General features: G+C 38.5%; 1 protein-coding gene across 1 annotated transcript in view; it reads right to left on the bottom strand.

Annotated features, from left to right (window-relative positions):
* LOC126184388 (CLIP-associating protein 1-like) overlaps positions 1-21,859 on the bottom strand; it is a 248,559-nt gene that overhangs the window by 17,658 nt on the left and 209,042 nt on the right. Inside the window, 2 exon segments of the mRNA XM_049926771.1 lie at positions 7,723-7,774; positions 18,598-18,784. Of these exon segments, the coding sequence (XP_049782728.1) occupies positions 7,723-7,774; positions 18,598-18,784 (239 nt within the window).

The following is a 21,859-nucleotide window of genomic DNA, read 5'->3' as shown; positions in this document are numbered from 1 at the left end:
AGGTACAGCTACTAGAGCCAGACTTCATAAAATACCTACAAGAATACCAACCAACCCAGGAGACACTCTAAGGAAGGAGGATGGCGGGTATACAAGGATAGCACAAAAGATCCTGGATTTGCTCCCAAAACTCATTTCCCTCAATGCACTCTAGCTGGTAACACAGACCAGGTTTCAGTTCCTGGAAGGTAATGATTTGCAAGTAACCAAAAGGAGAACTGGGAATCTGTCAGACAATGTGTTGATTTCAAAAACATCGCATGGGTGGTCCGAATGTTTCAACCATTCAAGTCACCAAGCCGAGACAGAATCTTTCTGGCTCTACTGCAACAAACAACAGAGGGCTTAACCAGACTCGTGTGCAGACTACTAAGAGTCAGCCTGGTAGCAGGAGCCTAATGCTTGGAGGACAGTGAAGGTTGTTTTCATTCCAAACCAGGGAACACTGAACGTTCCAAGGCTGAGGAATTGAGACCAATCAGTCTATCCTCCTTTCTCCTAATGATATTATAAAATATGGTTAATGTGAATGTTGGGGAAAGGAAGTTAACTTAGGTTCCTCTACATGAAAACAAACATGCACATTAACTCAGCAAATCATGCAAAACAGCACATCATGAACTTGTTGGGAAGGTGGAAAAATTCTTTATACGTTCAGGAAACAGCTCCCTGCATCTTCCTAGATATTGAGGGAGCTTTTAGCAATACAATTTATGATTATAGAGTTTCAAGAAGAGCATAGCATTAAGATTACGATATGCCAGGTGGATTGAAGACCATGCTGAGTTGACAATAGGTAGAAGAACCATGAGGAATGAGAAAATGTTGATCCCTTTTGTCCCCACAGCTGTGGAACCTAGATGTGAATGAACTTGTCAAAGAGTTAAATACTGGAGGATACTTTGCCAAGAATACACAGAGGAATTAATCATGTCACATCAATGGCACAATTCACTCTGAACATTGTGCAACAATGCAGCAGGAAATAGAATCTAAGGTTCTGTCCCAGGAAAACATTGTAGGAGGAGGATGACGAGGAAGAGATTAATGTTTAATGTCCTGTCAACATGAAGGTCATTAGAGACAGAGCACAAGCTTGAATAAGGGATTGATGGGGAAGGAAACGGGCCACACCCTTTCAAAGGAAGCACGCCGACATTTGCTTGGACTGATTAAGGGAAATCATGGAAAAATGTGGATGGCCGGATGTGGGTTTGAACTGCTGTCATCCCAAATGCGAATCCAGTGTGCTAAACACAGCGAAAACTGTACTTTTAACGTTCATGAGGAAGCATATACAGCACACGTACCAAAATCATATGCTCTTCAAGGACATTCTACCATCCGAGTTGATAATGAAGTATCTATACATAACCCTTGATGGGAAACTATCTTTGACCTCTCACATTAAGAATATTTGTCCCAAAACAAAAGGTGCTATTATGGGTACTAAAAGGGCCTGTGGTAAAAACTGGTGTGTAAGTCCCAGGAGCATGTACTGGATAGACACTTCTGTAATAAAACCTATGATAATCTATGGGGCTACTGTACAGTAGAATAAAGTAGAACAGAAGGTGCTTGACACGGTGCAGAGACTGGTCTCCTTAGCTATAACAGGCGGAATTAGCAGCACACCAACTGCTGGGATGGAGAGTATACTGGACAATCCCCCATTACATCCCTGGGTTACAACAAAGGCAGCAGAAGGGCATACAGGTTAAAACTTGGAAACCTATAGGATATCCAGAATCCCACACCAATTTAGTAAATGTAGTAAGTATAGGAATGGTCAGGGAAATGCCAGCTAACTAGACAATAGCCTCCAGCTGCTTCAATAAACATTTCAAGACAACAAATGGCAGTCAGGGGCAGTGGAAGAATGAACCACAATACCATTCATGAGAGACAGTCTGGCTTACTGGTGGATTGAAAACAGACAAAAGTGCTGGGGACAGGTTACAGCCTAGACATGAGAAAGCAATCTCTGTAGGGAAGCTGGCAACAATATTACTGAAGGAAGTCTTTGCTATTAGAGAGTGTGTGTGGAGGAGAATCTGCCTAGGTGCTACAAGGATTGTGGTAGTTGCATTCACTCAGACAACCGAGCAGCTCTGAAATCTTTACCAGCCCCTGAAACGAGATAAAAGATCATCACAGAATGCCATAAAGACCTTGTGAGGCTCAGGGATTGTCACAGGGTGAACCTGCTGTGGTCCCTGGCCACCCAGGAATTAACAGCAATGAACAACGCTGAACTGGCCATGACAGGAGTGACTACTTTATTTATTGATCTGAAAACTGTCATAATCATCACCAAGGTGATGGAAAAATCACAACCACATAGCTGCATTAGTAAGCAGAATGCAGAATATTGGACTAAGATCCAAAAATAAAAAAATTGCAAGCTAATGATGTCAAAGCCATTATTTAACATATGTCCTATAATTTGAATGATAGATGAAACTCATTTTAGGAACAATAAATGGCCATGGGAACTTCAACCAACACTTGCACAGAAAGGATATGGAGGGCAATTAAACTGCACCACATTCAATTTTCCAATGCAAATTGTTTGAGGCCAAAAGACGCAGTTTACTCAGGTCATTAATTCCTAAACAAATTGTGTATCATTGCAATTCACTCACCTCATAGCTTTGTTACCACATGTAAAGTCTTAAAAATTTTGTAGGTGAGCTCTGGCTGAATGTTCAGTGTTTCCATGCGATATTGTGTGTTCACTTGTGGTTTCAGTCTCCCATGGAACAGTGCACTGACCTGTGTTTGGTAGTGAGCAAAATGCAAGAGCAAAGGCCTGCACATAGTGCTACTCAGGTCGATGCGCATAAAGGGTGAAAAGACATTCGAAAACAATCTAAGATCATTATGTCAAATGTACTGAAATTTTTACTGATCAGGTCAACAATGAAAAAGCCATAAATTTTGTGTAACCTCATAAACTGACAGGAAAAGAGTGTGGTATTCCCAAATCTTCTATAGGCCGTCTTAGCTCAGCAGAATCTCTAGATGTGAAAAATTGTATCGATTCTCGTAGAAAGGGATAGCAATGAGAACAGAAATCTACAGAATTTGATGATTTCAACAAGGGGGTTGCATGTGGAACTGTTCTCGGTTATAACAACAGAGGAGGGTATCCAACAGTAAAACAATACAGAGTGATCCCCATGAAAAAATCAATTATTCTGGCTCACAGACCTCCTTCCTTTGTCTTCACTGCTCCCTTGGTTTCTGATTCAGAAAACGAAATGATAGGCAAACATTTTTGATAGGCTGCAAAGAAAATGAAACAGCAAGAGCGAAGTTTTTATGTACAAAGAATTTACTGCATGCTAAGGACAATAGACCTGTAGTGTACTTAGATAAAACTTGCGTTTGATAGAACTACACCAATAAGTGTATATGGCACGACTCCCAAGTTAACGGTGGTTTGAAAGTGCCTACTGGTAGAGGTGTCAGATTAATCATCACACATCGCAGTTCACTGATTGGAGGCTTCATGCCAGAAGCCAAATAATGAGGGAAGTCCCAAAAGTAAGGTCTCCTATTTTTTATAAGTACATAGACTTGTTTATTTCTACAATGGTTTACATCAGTTTACAGGTTGAACATTTAGCTATTTTTCAACATAATCACCATTTCTCTCAATGCATTTTTGTAGACACTGTGGCAGTTTTTGTATGCCCATGTCATACCAGCTTGCCGCCATGCTGTTCAGAAAGTTATGAACCTCTTCTTTCACCTTGTCTTCGGAGCTGAATTGCTTTCTGGCCAAATGTTCTTTTAACTTAGGGAACAGGTGATAGTCACTGTGTGCCAAGTCAGGACTATAGGGTGAGTGGGTGATTATGTTCCACTGAAACTGATGCAGGAGAGCAACGGTTTGCCGAGTGATGTGTGGGTTAGCGTTGTCATGGAGAATGTGTACACCCTTGCTTAACATTCATCTTCTCCGGTTCTGAATTGCCCATTTGAGTTTTTTCAGAGTCTCGCAGTACCTGTCAGCATTAACTGTGGTCCCAGTGGGCATAAAGTTGACAAACAATACCCCTTTCCAATCCCAAAAAAATGTTGTCATGACCAGCACACTGTGTTTGTTTGATTTTCCGCAGCTTTGGCAAAGAAGGATGCCGCCACTGGCACGATTGTTGCTTGGTCTCAGGTGTAAAGTGGTATGCCCAGGTTTCATAACCCGTGACAATTGAGTCCAGAATGTTGTCCTGTTCAGCTGCAAGGTGGTGAAGAAATGCACGAGAAGCTTCAACTCGTTGCCGCATGTGGTGCTCAGTCAGTATGCATGGTACCGTACCCATCTTGCGCACACATTCCGGTGTTCAATGTTTCCATTAGAATTCTGTGAGTGTTGCTTCAAGAAACCTCAGGGACCAACGTGCAGAGATCATCCAGGGTGATCCGCCGATCTTCACGCATGCTTTGCTCAACCTTCAACACTGTCTCCTCAGAAACTGACAGTTTCCCGCTTCTTTGTTCATCGTGAATTTCAGTCTGACCAGTTGCAAACTCTCTACACCACTTACAAACATTTTTTGACATCCATGCACTACTCACCATATACTTCTGTCAATTGGCATAGGATTTCAATCAGCGCAGTGCCCTTTGCGTTCAAAAACCGAATACCTGCGCACAATTCGCACTTGGTGGTAACATCGAACTTCCACTGGAAGAAGACTCAGATACAGTGATGGATAATGCCAGTTATCATTCTATTCAAACAGAAAAGCTGCCACATCCAAATAGGCGCAAGGCAGACATTATGGAGTGGTCGAAGAGAAAGAATGTTTCATTTCAATCAATGAAATGAAGGATGAACTCCTGGCTGTAAAAGAAATCCTAGGTCCAAAAAGACATCTGAATTTGATCAACTGGCAAATGGAATGGGACACCAAATGGTATGCTTGCCACTATCACGGCCAATATAACCCTATTGACCTGATATACTTCCAGGTTAAACAAGAACTGGTTGGACACACACACACACACACACACACACACACACACACACACACACACACACACACACACTACTGTCATACTTGCTGCTGTCAACCATCTAACACATGACGCTCTCTACAAAGTTACTCAGCATGACTGGGTGAGGTACAGAAAACATCCAGAAGCAGTGCAAGAAGCTGATTTTGTGAGCCATGGTTTAACAGTCAGCATAGGGGAACCTATGAAGATAAACACCTGGCAGAAACAAGTGACAGTGAATTTGAAGATACAGAATCAAAAGATGCTCCAATTTAGGTAACTGTAGGCTACATAAAGAGCTTACTTGATTTAAATTTTTTCCCCTATTAATTTTCGTTATAGCAGGTGATTGTGAATGAAATTTTCTCTTAGATATGCGATAAATCTGTAACAAGTGGTCACAATTAGCTTACTCGCCATTAAATGCCATTTAAAATAAGATTCTCAGTATTGCATTCATTAACAATGACAGTTTTTCACAAAACATGAATCGAATTTGTTCACATTGGTATTTCATCTTATTGCATTGTCCTCTCTCTTACACTTCAGAAATTTTCTTCCACTTTTTTGGTGTAGTCACTCATGTTTTATTGCTGAGTGTAATGCAGTAGCAAGGGGCTACACAGGTCAATGTGCGTGAAGGACAAGGTTGTCATATCAAACGTACTGAAGGTTTTTCATTGGGCTGGCCAATAGTGAAGTAGCCAGGAATAAAATAAATTTTGTGCAAGTTCATAAAATGGCAACAAAACCTTGTGATAATTCCAAATTGACAGTATCCCATATTAACAGTGTAGTGAAGATGGCAGAATCTCTAGATATGAGCATGTAAATGAAAATGGAAACTACACAATTTCACAATTTTGACAAAATGTTAAGTGCGTAGAACTGTACTTTAATACTACAACAGAGGAGAGAATCTGACAGCTAGAAAAATACAGAGTGATCTCCTTGAAAAAATTAAATCATTCTGTCTCAGAGACATCTGCTCTTTGTCACCTCCACTCACTCTGTTTTTGGCTCAGAAAGTACAATGATGGCCAAAAATTTTTAATTGAATGTAGAGACATTGCAGCAGCAAAAGCAAAATTTTGTGTAAAATACACTTACTGTCTGCTGAGGGTAATAGTCTTGTAGTATACTGCAGTAAAATTTGGGTCTCACAAAATCATACGCAAAAATATATTTTGCTCGTTTTAAATGGAAATATTGGCCTGAAAGTATCTACAATTATTTTTGTACAGCATATATCGGCAATTTAAGTGATGGGTGCAGTAAAGAAGAATTACAATCTGCAAATACAAATTTTTTGGGAGGTAGGGAATGTTCTCGGTTGTATTAAGATGACCTGTCGGAACTAAAATCCTGTTGACGGTGTACATGCACTTGCGTGCTGTCGCATATGGAGTGTCTCATAATAAAATGCATTCTTATGTGACACGATACAATAATAATGTCACAGATGTTACCAAAATTAATTTCACAGTTTTCTTAACAACTTTCTGACTGGAAGTTTCTACTAGGTCCAACAGAACACAAATTTATCACTGACGACATTTTTCGTTACATTGGCTGAACAGTTTCACACCTGTTACAGTTTTCTATTTTAATCTCTGAATACTTTCACGATAAAATATGTGCCACGTGCATCTGTAAAGTTTGAGAATGTTCAAACATTATTTTCTGTTCACACACGTCAGTGATTCTGTTTTCTTCCGCAGCTTGAAGGAAAGAAATACTTTTGTTCAAAACTTATTTTAACATCAGTTTTTATTTATTTTCTTTCGTAGCTGCTGGGAAGAATTTTATTTTGTGAAGAACTCCATTATATTCTAGACTAAAAACAGAGATGTCTAACTCTAAAAAAAAAAAATTACTAAGGTTTTGAAATTATCACTAACTGGCAATGCTGTAGGATGGTGAGATGACCTTGAGATGTCTATTTTAGTGACAGCCGCTATAGTAACTGGTCTCCTACTGCATTTCGAGGGAATGGCAGGGAGAGAAACTGCACAATAAACTCATTTCTGGTGCAAAATGTAGTGAGCTGTTTTTCTGGTTCACTGTGCAAATCAAATCAATATAATCTCCAGTCTAAATGACAATTGTTTTGCAAATTATTTTGTGGCTAATTCTGGTTCCTTTCCATTGCAATGCATTTCTGAATTCCCTTACTTTCTTATACACATTTATAAAGCACACAAGAAACCTCACCTCCATTTGGGGTCAAAATGAAGACTGACTGATCTTCAAATCAAAGCATCTATGATGAAACTGTCAATCTTATCTCTAAATGCCTTAGAAACTTTACCTGGACACTTGTGCCACTTACAATTAGATCATTGCAGAGCATGAATAATAATACTTTTGTATGAAGTTCTAAAATGCCCAGTCTACATACCTGAGTGGGTTCCTTCTAAGATTCATGAATTTGTGATGTAAGCAGACTTTATAGGATCAGAGAATACAGTAACAGATGGGGATGAATTATCAGCATTACACCCAAGTAAACTCTTTCCAAACTGATTAAAAAAGTAAAAATATTGAAGTTGTGAATGAAGCCACATACACTGTTTTTAGCTTTACTCAGAATTCCCACGTAAAACAAATGCAATATCATTTGTTACAATAGAAATTCAAGATTTTACTATGTCTGTAAAATTACATTTTACTTAGCATGTAGTTTTATATGGAAATTATTTTAAAGTGACAAACCTGACGATGGCATATTCTTGTAATCTTGATCTGAATCTTGGCCATCCAAATTCTGCAACAGAAAATGGAAACAGCAATAATAAGTTAATGTTCAACTACTGTAAATGTGTTCTTTTACCAAAAAATTTGAAAAAGGTGTTGTAGATCGATATTAATAAATTACTCCTTATATGCAGCTACTCAAAACGGTTAAAAACTGCAGTACAGTCAATCGAATTTTCATCTACCTCTTGATAACATAATTTATGCTCAAATGAGTCTAATATTCCTATCTGATGTATCATTTTTGGTTAAGATACAATGTCCATTTTAAATTAAATGGGAATCACACAATTAATGAAAAATGATATCATCTGTTGCTTGGCTTATTTGAAATAGCATGTGTATGACACACATACAATTGATGAATATAATGAAAATCTCAAATGACAACAAAAGTAACCCCCAAAAATATCAGCAAACACAATTATGCATGACCGTATCGTTAACCACAACAGCAATCAGTTACTATGCTGCTCCAAGCATTGGCTAATTAAGAAATTTTTTGGTGTCTACCTGTCTACAGACATCATTAATTTGGAAAATGCGTCTTTCATGTCATTCTTGTGGAAACTGTTGAATACAATGATCTACACCACCACTTCTGAGCAGTCATTTTTCTGCACAAGAGTGAGCAGGATTCAAGGGGGGTACCACCATAAACCAAAAATCCTGCATCTCCATACTGATACTTTTCAGACTTGAATTAATAAGAAAGTGTTTTTGGCTCCCTCCACACAGTAGCATGTTGAGAATCACTGTGTAAATGCAAATGACACTCAAATGTGAAGTTACAACTTATTGGTTCAATTTCTATGTTCTATGGACCGCTGTAAACATTATTTTTAATAAAACAATGAATAAGGAATTTGAAAGTTAAGTATTATGGCCAACTCTTAAAAAAATCACTGAGAAACCAGTTAAATAAAGATGTAGTTTAATCAGTGACAATTCCAAACAGTTTGAAATTACAATTTTGTCACAAAAGGAAACTCAGTAGCTGGTAATACTTTACAGAAAGCTGGTCAAAGTTTTAACGACTTTATTAACATGAAAAGAGAGAGAGAGAGAGAGAGAGAGAGAGAGAGAGAGAGAGAGAGAGAGAGAGAGAGAGAGACTGACTTTTTAAGTTTGTGCCAATTTTCCACATGTGTTAAGTCAGGGCATCAAAAATTTATTTTGGGCTATTTGCAAAGTTTTAGAGTTATTCAAAGACTCTGCACCCCACACAGTTAATTTTATAGCAAATTTAGCTCATGAAATACTGAAGTGAATCAGTCACTGATACATCAAATTAGGCTCGGTAGTACAGGAAACATATGGGCTTTTGGGGGCAGGTGGGGGAGAGGGGGGTGTATCTCATTTCTTTATAAAAGTTTTGTCCTATTTCATAATTTAACACAGCATACAGAAAAGCTTCAATAGAATGAAAGTTGTAAAGCATCAAATTTTATATTCAAGGACAATGGAAAGAGCTGCATTATTGTGTTAATTGCATGAATTATAGTGTATGAATTAAAAATCACATTGTTTAACAGAAAAGTTCCTGGCAGAAATACAGTAATGCAACACAACCAAAGAAAATAAACACCTACATTGCAGTTTCATATGAAGTGGGCACATTCTTTACTTCAGCATTATTTAGGTCTTTTTCATTCAGAAATTGTAAGCAGAAATACAGAACTAATAAGTAATAAGTTTGGACAAGCAATGGCATTATTACACACAGAGAGAGAAAATGGGAGCTATATTGTAATATAGACAGTCACAGCCCAGTTACAGAACACTATTACAGGCAAAACTGTAAATTACTTAAGAATATAATTGAACATGCTAAAATAATGTATTATATGAAGAGAACAGACAGGTCTCAGAATGAAATTAAAACTGTAAGACCCGTAGTTACAGAAGTAGCAGGGCAGAATGTAGTGTTGTGTAACCTATTTACTAATTATTTCCTGTCAATAGTTGGCAAGTTGAATCAAAATTTTATTGGAACAGACAAGTGCACAGGACTTTAGAAAGCAGGCATTCTCTGATGTTTATGTCACATATAATCAATTAGCAAGGAGTAAGTTGAATCAATTAATGAATTACTGAAGAGTAAAAACTCACAAATGTGTAACAAAATATCAGAGGATAAGACATTCACTCATTTTGAGTATGAGCACTTGTACCTGCTTATGCTCTTAATCATGAACAGACCAGTTCTGGTGTGGTGGGCATTGAGGGAAATGTGCACACATCATGTGGTAGTGACAACACAGGAGAAGCATGCGTGGTGAAATGGGGGAGGATGATTTCTGACAGCAGTACGTTCACAGCAGTATTGACAACGGTCATCATAGGCCATTGACAGAGATCGACCAATAACGTTGGCCGACTGCTTGGTTACAGTGCATCCAATCTTCTTCGTCAGTTTTTGACAGGATCAAGAAGGTTAGGTTAGATTAGAATCTATTCCATTTATGAAGTAGGTTATACTTTAACCTCTTAGGTTGGGATGGATACACCCCCACCTGTGTGCTTGGAGATAAGTGCTACCATGTGGCTTTAGCTATTAAAAGGATGCCAAAGGCATGTGAATGAGCTATACATGTATTAAAAAGAAAGTGGTGAGTACTTTACACTTCGTCCTCAGTTACTGGAATTACCAGTCAAGTTTTACGAATATTTGAGATGAAGGGAGAAACATTCTGGTACATATTCAACACGATCTGTGATGACTCTGAAAAGTGAGGTTACAAACACTGTTGGAAGTTGTGCAGACATACGTCAATTAACCTTCAATGACTATCATTAAGCACACATGTGAAAGACAAACAAAGTTTAGAATAAGATACTCTGAATACATAAATCAATGATGAATTTATAATCCCTTTGCAACATATGAATAAAGAAGCCTATAATTAGTGGATATTAGTGACAGTGAGGAGGAGTACATATCAAGTGGTAGGGAAACAGCTTTGCCTGAAAATACAATACAGTATCAATGTGGATTCAAAATGATGAAGATGTGTAAAATTCAGGCAGATTTGTAATAGAAGAGAAACATTTCAAAAAAAGGAACACAAACTGAAAGAATTATTAGTGTTGTTATGTCACAATGTGAATAAAGAAGCCAACTATTAGTGATAGCAAACTAGATACTAGGGAAAAAAGAGGAGGAATGTGTATTCAGTGCAGACGGAACATCTTTACATTAAGATATGTTTGCAAAGGTTACAGTAGCTCACGAAAAAAATTAGTAACACAAGTCAGTGTTGTAGAAGATTAAATTAAAAAGACTGCATGTGTTCAGCAGAGATAAAAAGCTGTTAAAGACGTAGAGGTTAGTAGGAGGAAGAAACCTTCTGATAAAGAACAAGCTGAAAAAGCAAGTCGGAATTTCCGGAATAATGTTACAGTACAGAAGCGCATGCTATGAGAAAATAATGGGAAGAGACATGTTGAGTACGTATTTTTTGTAAATGTGGGGAAACCTAAAAGCTTACTGTTTGATAATTGCTCCCAGCTCTCCTCAAAACTATACAGAAAAGAAATGGCTGAAATCCAAGTCAACAGTTACTACTTTAAATGCATGTATAACAACTGTACTGAAGGTAATGTAACTATGAAAAATTAAAATTTTTTGATGAAACTGTGTATAGAAAAATATCGATATTGTCATGACGGAAAAAACATTACTTTCTTTAGACCTACTTAAAAAAATGTTATTAATAAATATTAAATAGAAATTAGAATATGATACTATGTAAAAATGTAAATGACTGTAACACTCACACAGAACAGTATTTCGTTCATAGTCAATTTTCAAATATTCATCCTTGACCTTGAAGCAAGAAGTGGCGAGTGCAGTGTTGAAAGGGAAGCAGAAGGAAGGAAGCCAAGAGTGTGGAAGGGCTTTTCGATGGCCAGAAAAAAAAAATTAAAAACACGCCTAACTGTGTGTCAAATCATTTATATAAAGTGATGTGTCTATTGGATAAACATTTCTGGACATATAGTATCCAAGTTTTGAGCCACTGCAGCAGTTGGAATAAAGTATCTGGGAAGGTGTCATGGTGAACCATACTAAATCGCATTGCCAGATTCACAAAGAAAATCTGCAGAATTGGTTGACACCGCTAATTACAATGGAACATTAACAACAAAGCAATAAGTCTATTGTACTTTTTAATTAGGCATGGAGTATGGGTCAGCTTAGTGCAAATGCTGAACATTGTTTTCTTGGAATAGTATAAATTTTGTATTCACAGTTGTACTAAATTTCCTTGTTTCCTACACCTGCACGACTCGTGCCTTCCTATGGAAATTGACATCAGGATGAAGAGACAGGGATTTCTGCTATGAAAAGTCCCTTCCAGACAGTGTGTGTGTGTGTGTGTGGGTGTGTGTGTGTGTGTGTGTGTGTGTGTGTGTGTGTGTGTGTGTGTGTGTGTGTGTGTGTGGTGGGGGGGGGGGGGGTGAGAGGAGGTTGCACTTCGTAACTTTCATTATATTGATTTTCTATTCAATGTCTATGTAATTAATAAAATAGCGTATATTCACTAATAGATTTTTTATGAACGAATGTAAGAAAATTAATTTTTTGCACTTATGTTGTTTGTGTTTTAATCATCAGTATGTAGACTAGTTCCGTGCAGCTCACCTCTCCTTCATGTTACCTTGAACATGAACCAGGATGTTTACTTCAATACTCTCGGTGGCCAAGTGTTACCCTGTCTTTGTGATGTCATGCTGTGAACACTTCCATCTTCCAAAATGACAACAACTGTGTTCCCAGGGTTGCTTGCAAACATTCCTGGTTCGATGAACACTCATGCATACTACTGCACCCCAACTAGTCTAATTGCAATCCAATAGAAATGTTGGGACTATTCTGAACAACAGGCAAAATGTAGCAATCAACATCTACACAATTCTGTATCTCCATGGCACCTCATCGTCAATGAGTTTGCTTTAGCAGACACATCTGAAGAAGTTCGTAGATCCTCTTCCTTGACAAACTAGTGCTTTGTCTTCCTTGATAAACTAAGGTTATTACGAGGTGCTATCCAAAATTTTGGGTCTGGTGCTGCCATCTGTTGAAAACCTTACCTTTGGAATAATGGTCACCACCACCCTCGAAGTAGTTTCCATCAGCACGTACACACCAGTCCCAGTGATTCTGCCACTGGTCAAACGTTTTCTGGAAGTTCTGTTCTTTGAGGGTGTTTATCACTGCCAGCGATGCTTCTTGAATCCTCTCTAGAGTGTCGAACCGACGGCCTTTCAACTTGAGTTTCAGTTTTGGGAATAGCGTGCAAAGTCATGCCAAATCAGGCAAGTACGGTGGATAGGGTAGTGCCGCCATGTTGTTTTTTGCCAAAAAGGTCCTGGTGAGCAAGGATGCATGACAGGGTGTGTTGTCATGATGCAGGAGTCAGTTCCCTTGACACCAACGTTCGGGCCACTATCGCCGCACATTTTCATGGAGCAATCGCAAAACGTCACAGTAGTACACGGAAATCACTGTTTGGTTGGGTTGGACGAATTCTTTGTGTTCAGTTCCCTTCGTATCAAAGAAAATGATGATCATGTTCTTCACTTTGCTCTTCATATGTCTTGCTTTTTTGGGTCTTGGAGAGGCCAGGCTCTTCCACTGGGGCAATTGTTGCTTTGTCTCTGGGTCGTAAATCCAGCTGTTGTCACTAGTGATAACCCGTGACAAAAAGGTTGGTTCAGCAGATGCGGTCTGACAAAGGTCTGTGCACACTTCAGCACACTGTGCCTTCTGATCAGCAGTCAAAATCTTTGACACAAATTTTGTGGTGACACGATGTATGCCCAATTCATCAGTCAACATTCGTTTACATGTCCCATAACCAATACCCACTTCATTTACAAAGTCTTGAATGGTTCGACATCGATTCGCACGAACCAGTTGTTGAAGTTTGGCAACAATGTCTGGCATTGTGCGACTAATGGGCCTTCCAGTGTGAGCATCATCTTCGACGTCTGTACAGCTGGCCCTGAACTGAGCATGCCACTCAAACACATGTGTACGGCTCATGCTCTGTCCCCCAAACACTTGTTGAATCATTCTAAGGGTCTCCGAAGCACTTTTCCTGAGATTCGCATAGAATTTGATGCACGTGCGCTGTTCTGCTTGCGGATCCATTGTAAAATCATCACACACCCAACACAGACTATTACGGAAATCACTTGGACATGCAACACATCCTCCCAGCTGAATGCCACCCTGCACACTGACTCATCAGATATGCAGCTCTCACTACCTAGTGGGGCCAAGATCTACTCTTCTACTTTCCAGATGGTGACAATAGTCCCGAAAATTTTAGATTCCACCTCGTATGATTGTTAGAGACAGTGTTACATGGCATTAGTGTGATGTCTCCTGAGGATTACAAATTTTTTGACTGGTACTCCAAAAACTTGAAACACAAGGGTAGCTTGAAAAGTTCTTGGAATGGGATTGAAAGAAATGACTTGTCTCACTTTTTTATTTTTCAATAGAGTCTCTGTTTACACTACTGCACTAGACCCAGGAACAGTCAGTGCCTTGATCTCAGCTCTGCAAAATATCCATCAACTTCAACTGTCAGTCCTTTGTTTGAAGAAAATGTCTGTCCACTGAGGAAAGTTTTGAGCTTGAGGAAGAGAAGAAAGACTGATGGAGCCAAATCCAGCAAATAAGGTGGGTTTAGCAGCAATTTGTATTTTAGTATTTTAGTTTGTGTATTTTTGCCATTTCAATGGTGCTTGTGTTGATGAAAGATGATGTTCTTCCTTGCCAAACCTGGACTTCTGTCATGGATATTTTGCTGTAGTTGGTCCAGGTCAGCATAATACTGTTCCATAATTGTTTGACCAATTGGAAAATAAACTATCAGCAGAATCCCTTTTGGATCCTAGAAAACTGACAACATGACCGTACCACCCAACTGTATTGCTTTTGCTTTCTTCGGTGGTGGTGAATCAACAAGTCTCTACTGCTCTGATGGTTGTCTCGTGTCTGGGGTTTAGTAGTGCTATGAACAGGGTCAAACAATATTTAGACATTTTCATTCTAAGACATTTCTGAACCTGCATTACGAGCCAAGGCACTCGTCCAGCAGATCATTTTCATATATCCCAATTCCACTGTTAAAATGTGATGTGCCCATTCAGATAACATCCTTAAAGCTTCAGCAATTTCCAACTCATTTCTTCACTTGGCAATAGTTGAAAATTAAGATGCACAGTCTCCCTGTGTGTTCTGAAAATTGGCATGTATTTCCTTTGCTTTCATACCTCCCTTTATGAAGTACTTAATAACAAATCAAAATTTTTTTTTCTATCCTCACATTTTACTACATGGGAACAACAACAAAGAGACGCCACATCACAGATTTCTACCCAGAGTACAGACATCTTGTTGTGATTGTGTGAACTAACTACCCTTGTAAGGAAAAAATTAATGTTATTATGATACTCTAGCATAGGCAAATGTGGAAAATTGGTGTCAACTTCAAAACCTTCTACTTATAAGTAAACAAAGCAATCATTTGTAAATACAACAATTATTTCCAAACAAAGCGTTACTTTAGCCTAACTTTTGTTTCATGTGTCCCCATAACTGTCTATTTAATACCAATTACCATTTTCAAAGACTCAAGTAACTGAGGAGAATTTCCCTTAAGACCTCTTCCATATCATATAATGAATTTGTTTTTCTTAAATATTACGAAAAATATGAATGTTTTTACAGAACAGAAAAAGTATTTTTTAATATTCATATGTATCTAAGTACTGCATCTGATGTTGTAAATGATGGATATTTCAGAAGGAACTATAAATATTTGGGACAGTGTTAAAAGAAATAATTTAAAGTATAAAAGAACAATTATCTTGCACAAAAATGGTTTTGTGGCTATACGAAAATCTAAGTGGAGTACATCCACGATGGAAGTGTACCTAGTTGGTTATAACCTGACGTGTGTAGCCTCCTACCTATAACAATCCTTTGAGTATTGCAATGGAATTGGGGAAATATTTTGAGACTGATGTTTCTTGAAGATTAACATTTCATGTAATGATACAGATCAACTTTCATGTGACAACAAACATATTTGTTCAAAGATGCCAGTCAACTGTTGAAAGTCAGGAAAAAGGGTAATGTCAAGGAAGGTCATGCTGATAATTGGCAGCCAACAGTGATATAGAAGCTCATTTTCAAGGGATTAAGTTTAACTTATTACACTCACTGAAGCACAGCAGTAGATATCTTGTAGTCACTTGTTTAGGCAGTTACACCCATATCTACTGAAGGCACTGCATGACTGAGTAGACGCAACACACTGGATGCAGATAATTGGCAGTGATGGTGTTGGCAGATAGTAATGGTCCTTTCCATGTTGTTTGTGACAATGGAAAATTTGGGACATACATGAAAATATAAATGAGGAGGGGTATTGACTGGCATCTTAAAACACTGACATTAGTTGTCCATAAAACACCTGAATTGGATCACTGCATATAAAGGAACTTGCCTTTAGGAACCTGCACTCTCAGCAATCAATAGCACGCCACTGCAAGTGTACTCTTGATTTATGTAGTTGTATTTCATAGTGTTACATTAGGTCTACAAGCATTTTAGATTGATCTCTTTGAAAGGTGATTATTAATGACATTTTTATTCACATCAGTGGTCACACTGTCAAACCACAAAACATTGCTTTACCTATACACATGTTTAATGAAATAATTTCCTTCACTTAGCAGCATTAGAGAGCCAGAATCAGAGAAATGTTGCAAATACCACAGCTCATTTGTGGGCAGGAAAGAGGGAAAAATTCGTTAAAGCTCTTACTTTTTCTTCTGCATGTTAGAAATTGCTACATATTCTTTGCCTGCAGTCTGAAAACAAGTGTCAATGAAATTGATATGGACATTAATATGGTATTTCTAACCTGGCACTGTAAACAATATTCTTTGCCAAATATACAATGGTCCTACTCCCAATGAACTTACCAATAGAAAAACACCTTTTTTCCATAAAATGTGTGTCAAAACATTGTTTTTGAATACCATCAGGCCAGCAAAGGACGCGGCCACCATAACTGAGAGGTCGTTAGCATTCAATAATAATTCAGGCCTATTTCTCATGATATGTGGTATCAAACAGAAGGCATGGAAGTATCATACACATACATGCAAGTTTTTCTTATAAAAGTGGTTTGTGTGTGTGTGTGTGTGTGTGTGTGTGTGTGTGTGTGTGTGTGTGTGTGTGTGTGTGTGTGTAAGCAGCCGTGTACACACGCGCCTGATCATATACAAAAATGAACTATGACAACTGCATATTTCAAGCAGCTGTTCACCTGGACGGTGGCATGCTAGAATACAACCTTTGACCTGGTGTAACAAGAAATGTGATTCATTTAATCAGTTGACACACTTGCAATGATCTATGGTCCAAACTTGATGATCTCGTTGAGTCAACATGGGGTCATCAAAGGTGTGCTCCAAAACACACATATCTACAGAAGCATTGTACTCTGTAGTCAGATTTGCATGTATCACTGTCTACCCTGGTTTACAAAGTGGGCAAGCCTCCAACCTCTATGTTCGGAGATTCATTGTAGGATATGTTCCAAGTAGGAACCACAAAAAACTCTAATAAAGATGCACCACGAAGGAATTCAGTGAAATGATCTGTACTGACATATTCTCAACTACAACAACACCAACCACTACTCATGGTTTCACTATCCTTCAACCACCTTCCATACATACTCATGGTAGCAGCACATGAACAGCCAACGAACTTCACTGTGAAAGTTGTTAATGTTAGTGGATTTCCCAATTTGCAGATAATATTGTCACTAAAACGCTTCCCCTTTCACCTCTGCTCTCCACTGATATACTTTCCTTACTGTATCACATGCCTACACCACAAGCAGGTGTCATTCAGTCTCATGGTGGGCAGTGATCCTAATGTTTTGTGTCGTCAGTGTATACTGAGTATGTCTTAAGAGACATCAGATGCCTTTCCTCCATAGTTTTTAAAGATATTTTCAGTTCTGCCATTAAGATATGTAGGCTTCAGTAGTGTTTTTTAGTGCAGATCAAAATCCATATTAGGACTGGTTATACTAATCTAGTTTGACTGTTAATAGCTCATCACCCAGGGATTTAGGTTTTCAGATTCATTGTAGGATATGTTCCAAGTAGGAACCACAAAAAACTCTAATAAAGATGCACCACGAAGGAATTCAGTGAAATGATCTGTACTGACATATTCTCAACTACAACAACACCAACCACTACTGCTATGTTTGTATTCATAGTGTTTGGAGATAAACAAGCTTTGATGTTCTCATGCTAATTCGATGGGTTGTGAATCATTCATTTTGAGCTGCCACAGACTAAGACAAGCTGCAATGACAGTACTTCCAACTGCACACAGCTGTTACAAATGAACTGCTTTGCAGAGCAGGAAAATTGCACAGCTATAGCTGCCTCCCTGGGAGTTGCCACTGCTGTGCGCCTGCACTACCAGAAAGGATTCCACTGAGTTACTAACAGAAGTCCCATTTGATAGTAAAGTGACTACAACTGTGCAACTTAAGTCATTTCACACACTAAACTGGAACTGTATCTTAAAGTTTCCTGATAAGGTATGCTATTCCACACAATATGCTTCACAGACTGGGATATTTCTTGTTTCCATTGTGTATTGTGTGTCACTGGTTCTACTAATCTGGCTGAAGCAAATTTTCTATTTATCCATCCAGTCATCGAACAATATCTCTAATAAAGCTCAGAACTTTGAGTTAGTTATTAAATACTTACTGTAGGTTCTCTACTAATTGACAGAAGATGTTCCATTTGTTCTTCTAATTTCACCATACCGCACGACATCTGACTGATGCCAGAATCATGTGATGTAGTTTCTCGTTCCTTATCCAGCATTTTCACAGAACTGAGGCCACCATCAAAACTATAATTCTGTATTTCTGTGGTTGTTCTGTGGAGTGACCTGCAAAACAAAGATTCCTAATTAACAGAAAGTTAGAAAATAAATTTGAAAGGTAGAAACCCCGCAGTATATTGATTTAAAAAAAAATTAAATACCGACCTGCTATTTATGTAAATCGTTACTTGCAGACCACTCATGTAGGAGGGTTGGAGTTCAAGAGGGATACTAAACCAGCTAGAAGAGGATTAAAAGGAAAGTAACCATGGACTGTTTAAGGAACCATTCTGGCATTTATCTGCAATTATTTAAAAAAAAAAAAAACAATGAAAAATGCAAATCATCAAGTTTGTGGGATAGGAACACAAAGCCCACTCCTGAAGGTGAGGTGAACACCTCAACCACGGCATCACTTTCCTTTGTTTCTTACAGAGACCTAATACATGGCATACAGACCACCTTAGTCATTATTCTACACATTTTACTTGCCTTCTACATCTACCTCTACATATGCACTCAGCAAGCCACCAAACAGTGCTTGACAGAGGATGCCCTGTACCACTAATAGTCACTTCCTTTTCTGTTCCACTAGCAAACAGAGTGCTACAACAAGTATTTGTATGACTCTGCACGAGCCTTAATTTCTTGCATCTTCCCTACATGGTCCTTGCATGCAGTGTATGTTGGCGGCAGTTAACTCATTCTACAGTCTGCTTCCAACACCAGTTCTCCAGATTTTCTCAATGGTGTTCCTTGAAAAGAATGTTGTCTTCCCTGCATGTACCCACATTTGAGTTTCCAAAGTGTCTCCGTAACACTTGCGTGTTGTTCGAACCTACCGGTAACTAGCAGCTTGCCTTTGAATTGCATCAAAGTTTTCTTTTAATGCAACCTGATGCGGACCTCAAATACTCAAAGCAGTTCCATTTGTTCTTCTAATTTCTCCATACTGCATGACATCTGACTGATGCCAGAATCATGTGATGTAGTTTCTCGTTCTTTATCCAGCATTTTCACAGAACTGAGGCCATCAACAAAACTATAATTCTGTATTTCTGTGGTTGTTCTGTGGAGTCACACTTGTGTCCTATATGTGGTCTCTTCTACAGGTGAACCACACTTTCCTAAAATTCTCCCAATAAATTCAAGTCACTCACTCGCCTTTCCTACTACTGCCCTTTGCGCTCGTTACATTTTACATCACTTTGCACCGTTGCGCCTACACATTTAATCGATGTGACTGTGTCAAGTAGCACACTACTAATGCTACATTAGAACATTAAGGGTTTGTTTCTCCTACTCATCTGCTATAACTTAAATTTTTCTACATTTAGAGCAAACTGCTATTATCACACCAACTAGAAATTTTGTCTAAGCCAACTTGTATCCTTCCCATACGTCACAGTGTCATTAGCAAACAGCCCTAAATTTCCACTGACCATGTCCACAGATCATTTGTGTATATAGAAAATAAAAGCGGTCCAGCACAATTCCCTGGGGCACTCCTGGCAATAACTTTTTCTCTGATGAATACTCGCCATCGAGGACAACACACTGGCTTCTGTTATTTAAGAAGTGTTTGTGCCACCCACATATTTGGAAACCTATTCAGTATGCTCATACCTTCGTTAATAGTCTGTAGTGGTGCACTGCATCAAATGCTTTTCAGAAATCTGGGACTATGGAATCTGCTAGTTGCCCTTCATCCATAGTTTGCAGGATATCACATGAGAAAAGGGCAAGCTGAGCTCTCATGAGGGATGCTTCCTAAAACCATGCTAATTTGTGGACAAAATCTCTTCAGTCTGGAGGAAATTTATTATATTTGAAATAAGAATATGTTCAAGATTTCTGCAGCACACTGATGTTAAGGATATTGGTCTGTAAGTTTTTCAGTACGTTCTTTTACCCTTGTCATATACAGGAGTCACTTGCACAAATTCCAGCCACTTGGGACTTCGTGCAAACAAGAGATTCACTATAAATACACCAGACTTATCAATGAGTGCCTAGATAGAAGCCTTAGATATGCTACATGATTTTATGTAGGACCAGAATTGTTGGCGTTCTCGTCAAGATCTTTTGCTAAGGTATGGAGGTGGTAGACTTTGTATGCCACGCACATCAAACTTTTTATAGCTGCACAAATTTCTACTAACTTTTTCCTGTCATCATTTGCACAGTCTCTTTTGAATCAAGAGTGCAATAGCCTTTGCTCTCTCAGACTTTTCTGAATTTCGTTGCTAAATGAAGGTGGGTCTTTTGCTTGCTTAATCCATTTACTCGGCACACATTTCTCCACAGTGTAATTTACAATCCGTTTAAACTTTGCCCATAAATCCTCTACGTTCATCATACTGGAACTAAATGATGTCACCTCTGTCTAAAAAGGATGATATCGACTGCTTATCTGTTCTTCCTGGTTCTAATAACTGCCAGTATTAGTGTCCACCCTATAGCCATGAAAACTGCTTTCAGTCATGGTAGGAACACAACACATAGTACTTTACAAACCATTGTATTCCCAGTGTGTGCTGTTTCCAACTGATGCAAATGTGTGGAAACTAACCTACAGGGTCAATTAGGTAATACTATTGCCATCACCCACATCAGTGGTTTGTGAGTCAATGAAGAACACACAAATTTACACATGGACATGTACACTCCGGAACAGTGACACCTGTGCCAAACTGGTTCTCGTTTTAGTTAATCTATACAAAATGGTCAACACTTGCGAAACACTGCTAGTTTTAGCTCTTATCTTCCTGCATGTATGTAAGTACTACCTTCCAATTTCTATGGAAAATGTTCTATAGACATTGCATAACCATCTAGGGATTTCAAAAGCTACACTTAAAAGATTCTCTGGAAGAGCGGAAAAACACCCCAATGCATGTCAGTAAATAACTGTAACAAACATCCCACACAAAAGGTAAAGCATGTCTGCTTCGTAAGAAGACTGAAGACACAACAGAGGAAATGAAATTTCAATATATGGTTGTCAATATTCATACTAATGATTACACACGGTAAAAAATTGGATCTTTTGAATAGTGACAAAAAGAGAGGAGGAGGATATTAGTGTTTAACGTCCCGTCGACAACGAGGTCATTAGAGACGGAGCGCAAGCTCGGGTGA

This window comes from Schistocerca cancellata, chromosome 4, assembly GCF_023864275.1.
Source record: "Schistocerca cancellata isolate TAMUIC-IGC-003103 chromosome 4, iqSchCanc2.1, whole genome shotgun sequence".
Taxonomy (NCBI): Eukaryota; Metazoa; Arthropoda; class Insecta; order Orthoptera; family Acrididae; genus Schistocerca; species Schistocerca cancellata.
This window is presented reverse-complemented; position numbering and strand designations above follow the sequence as displayed.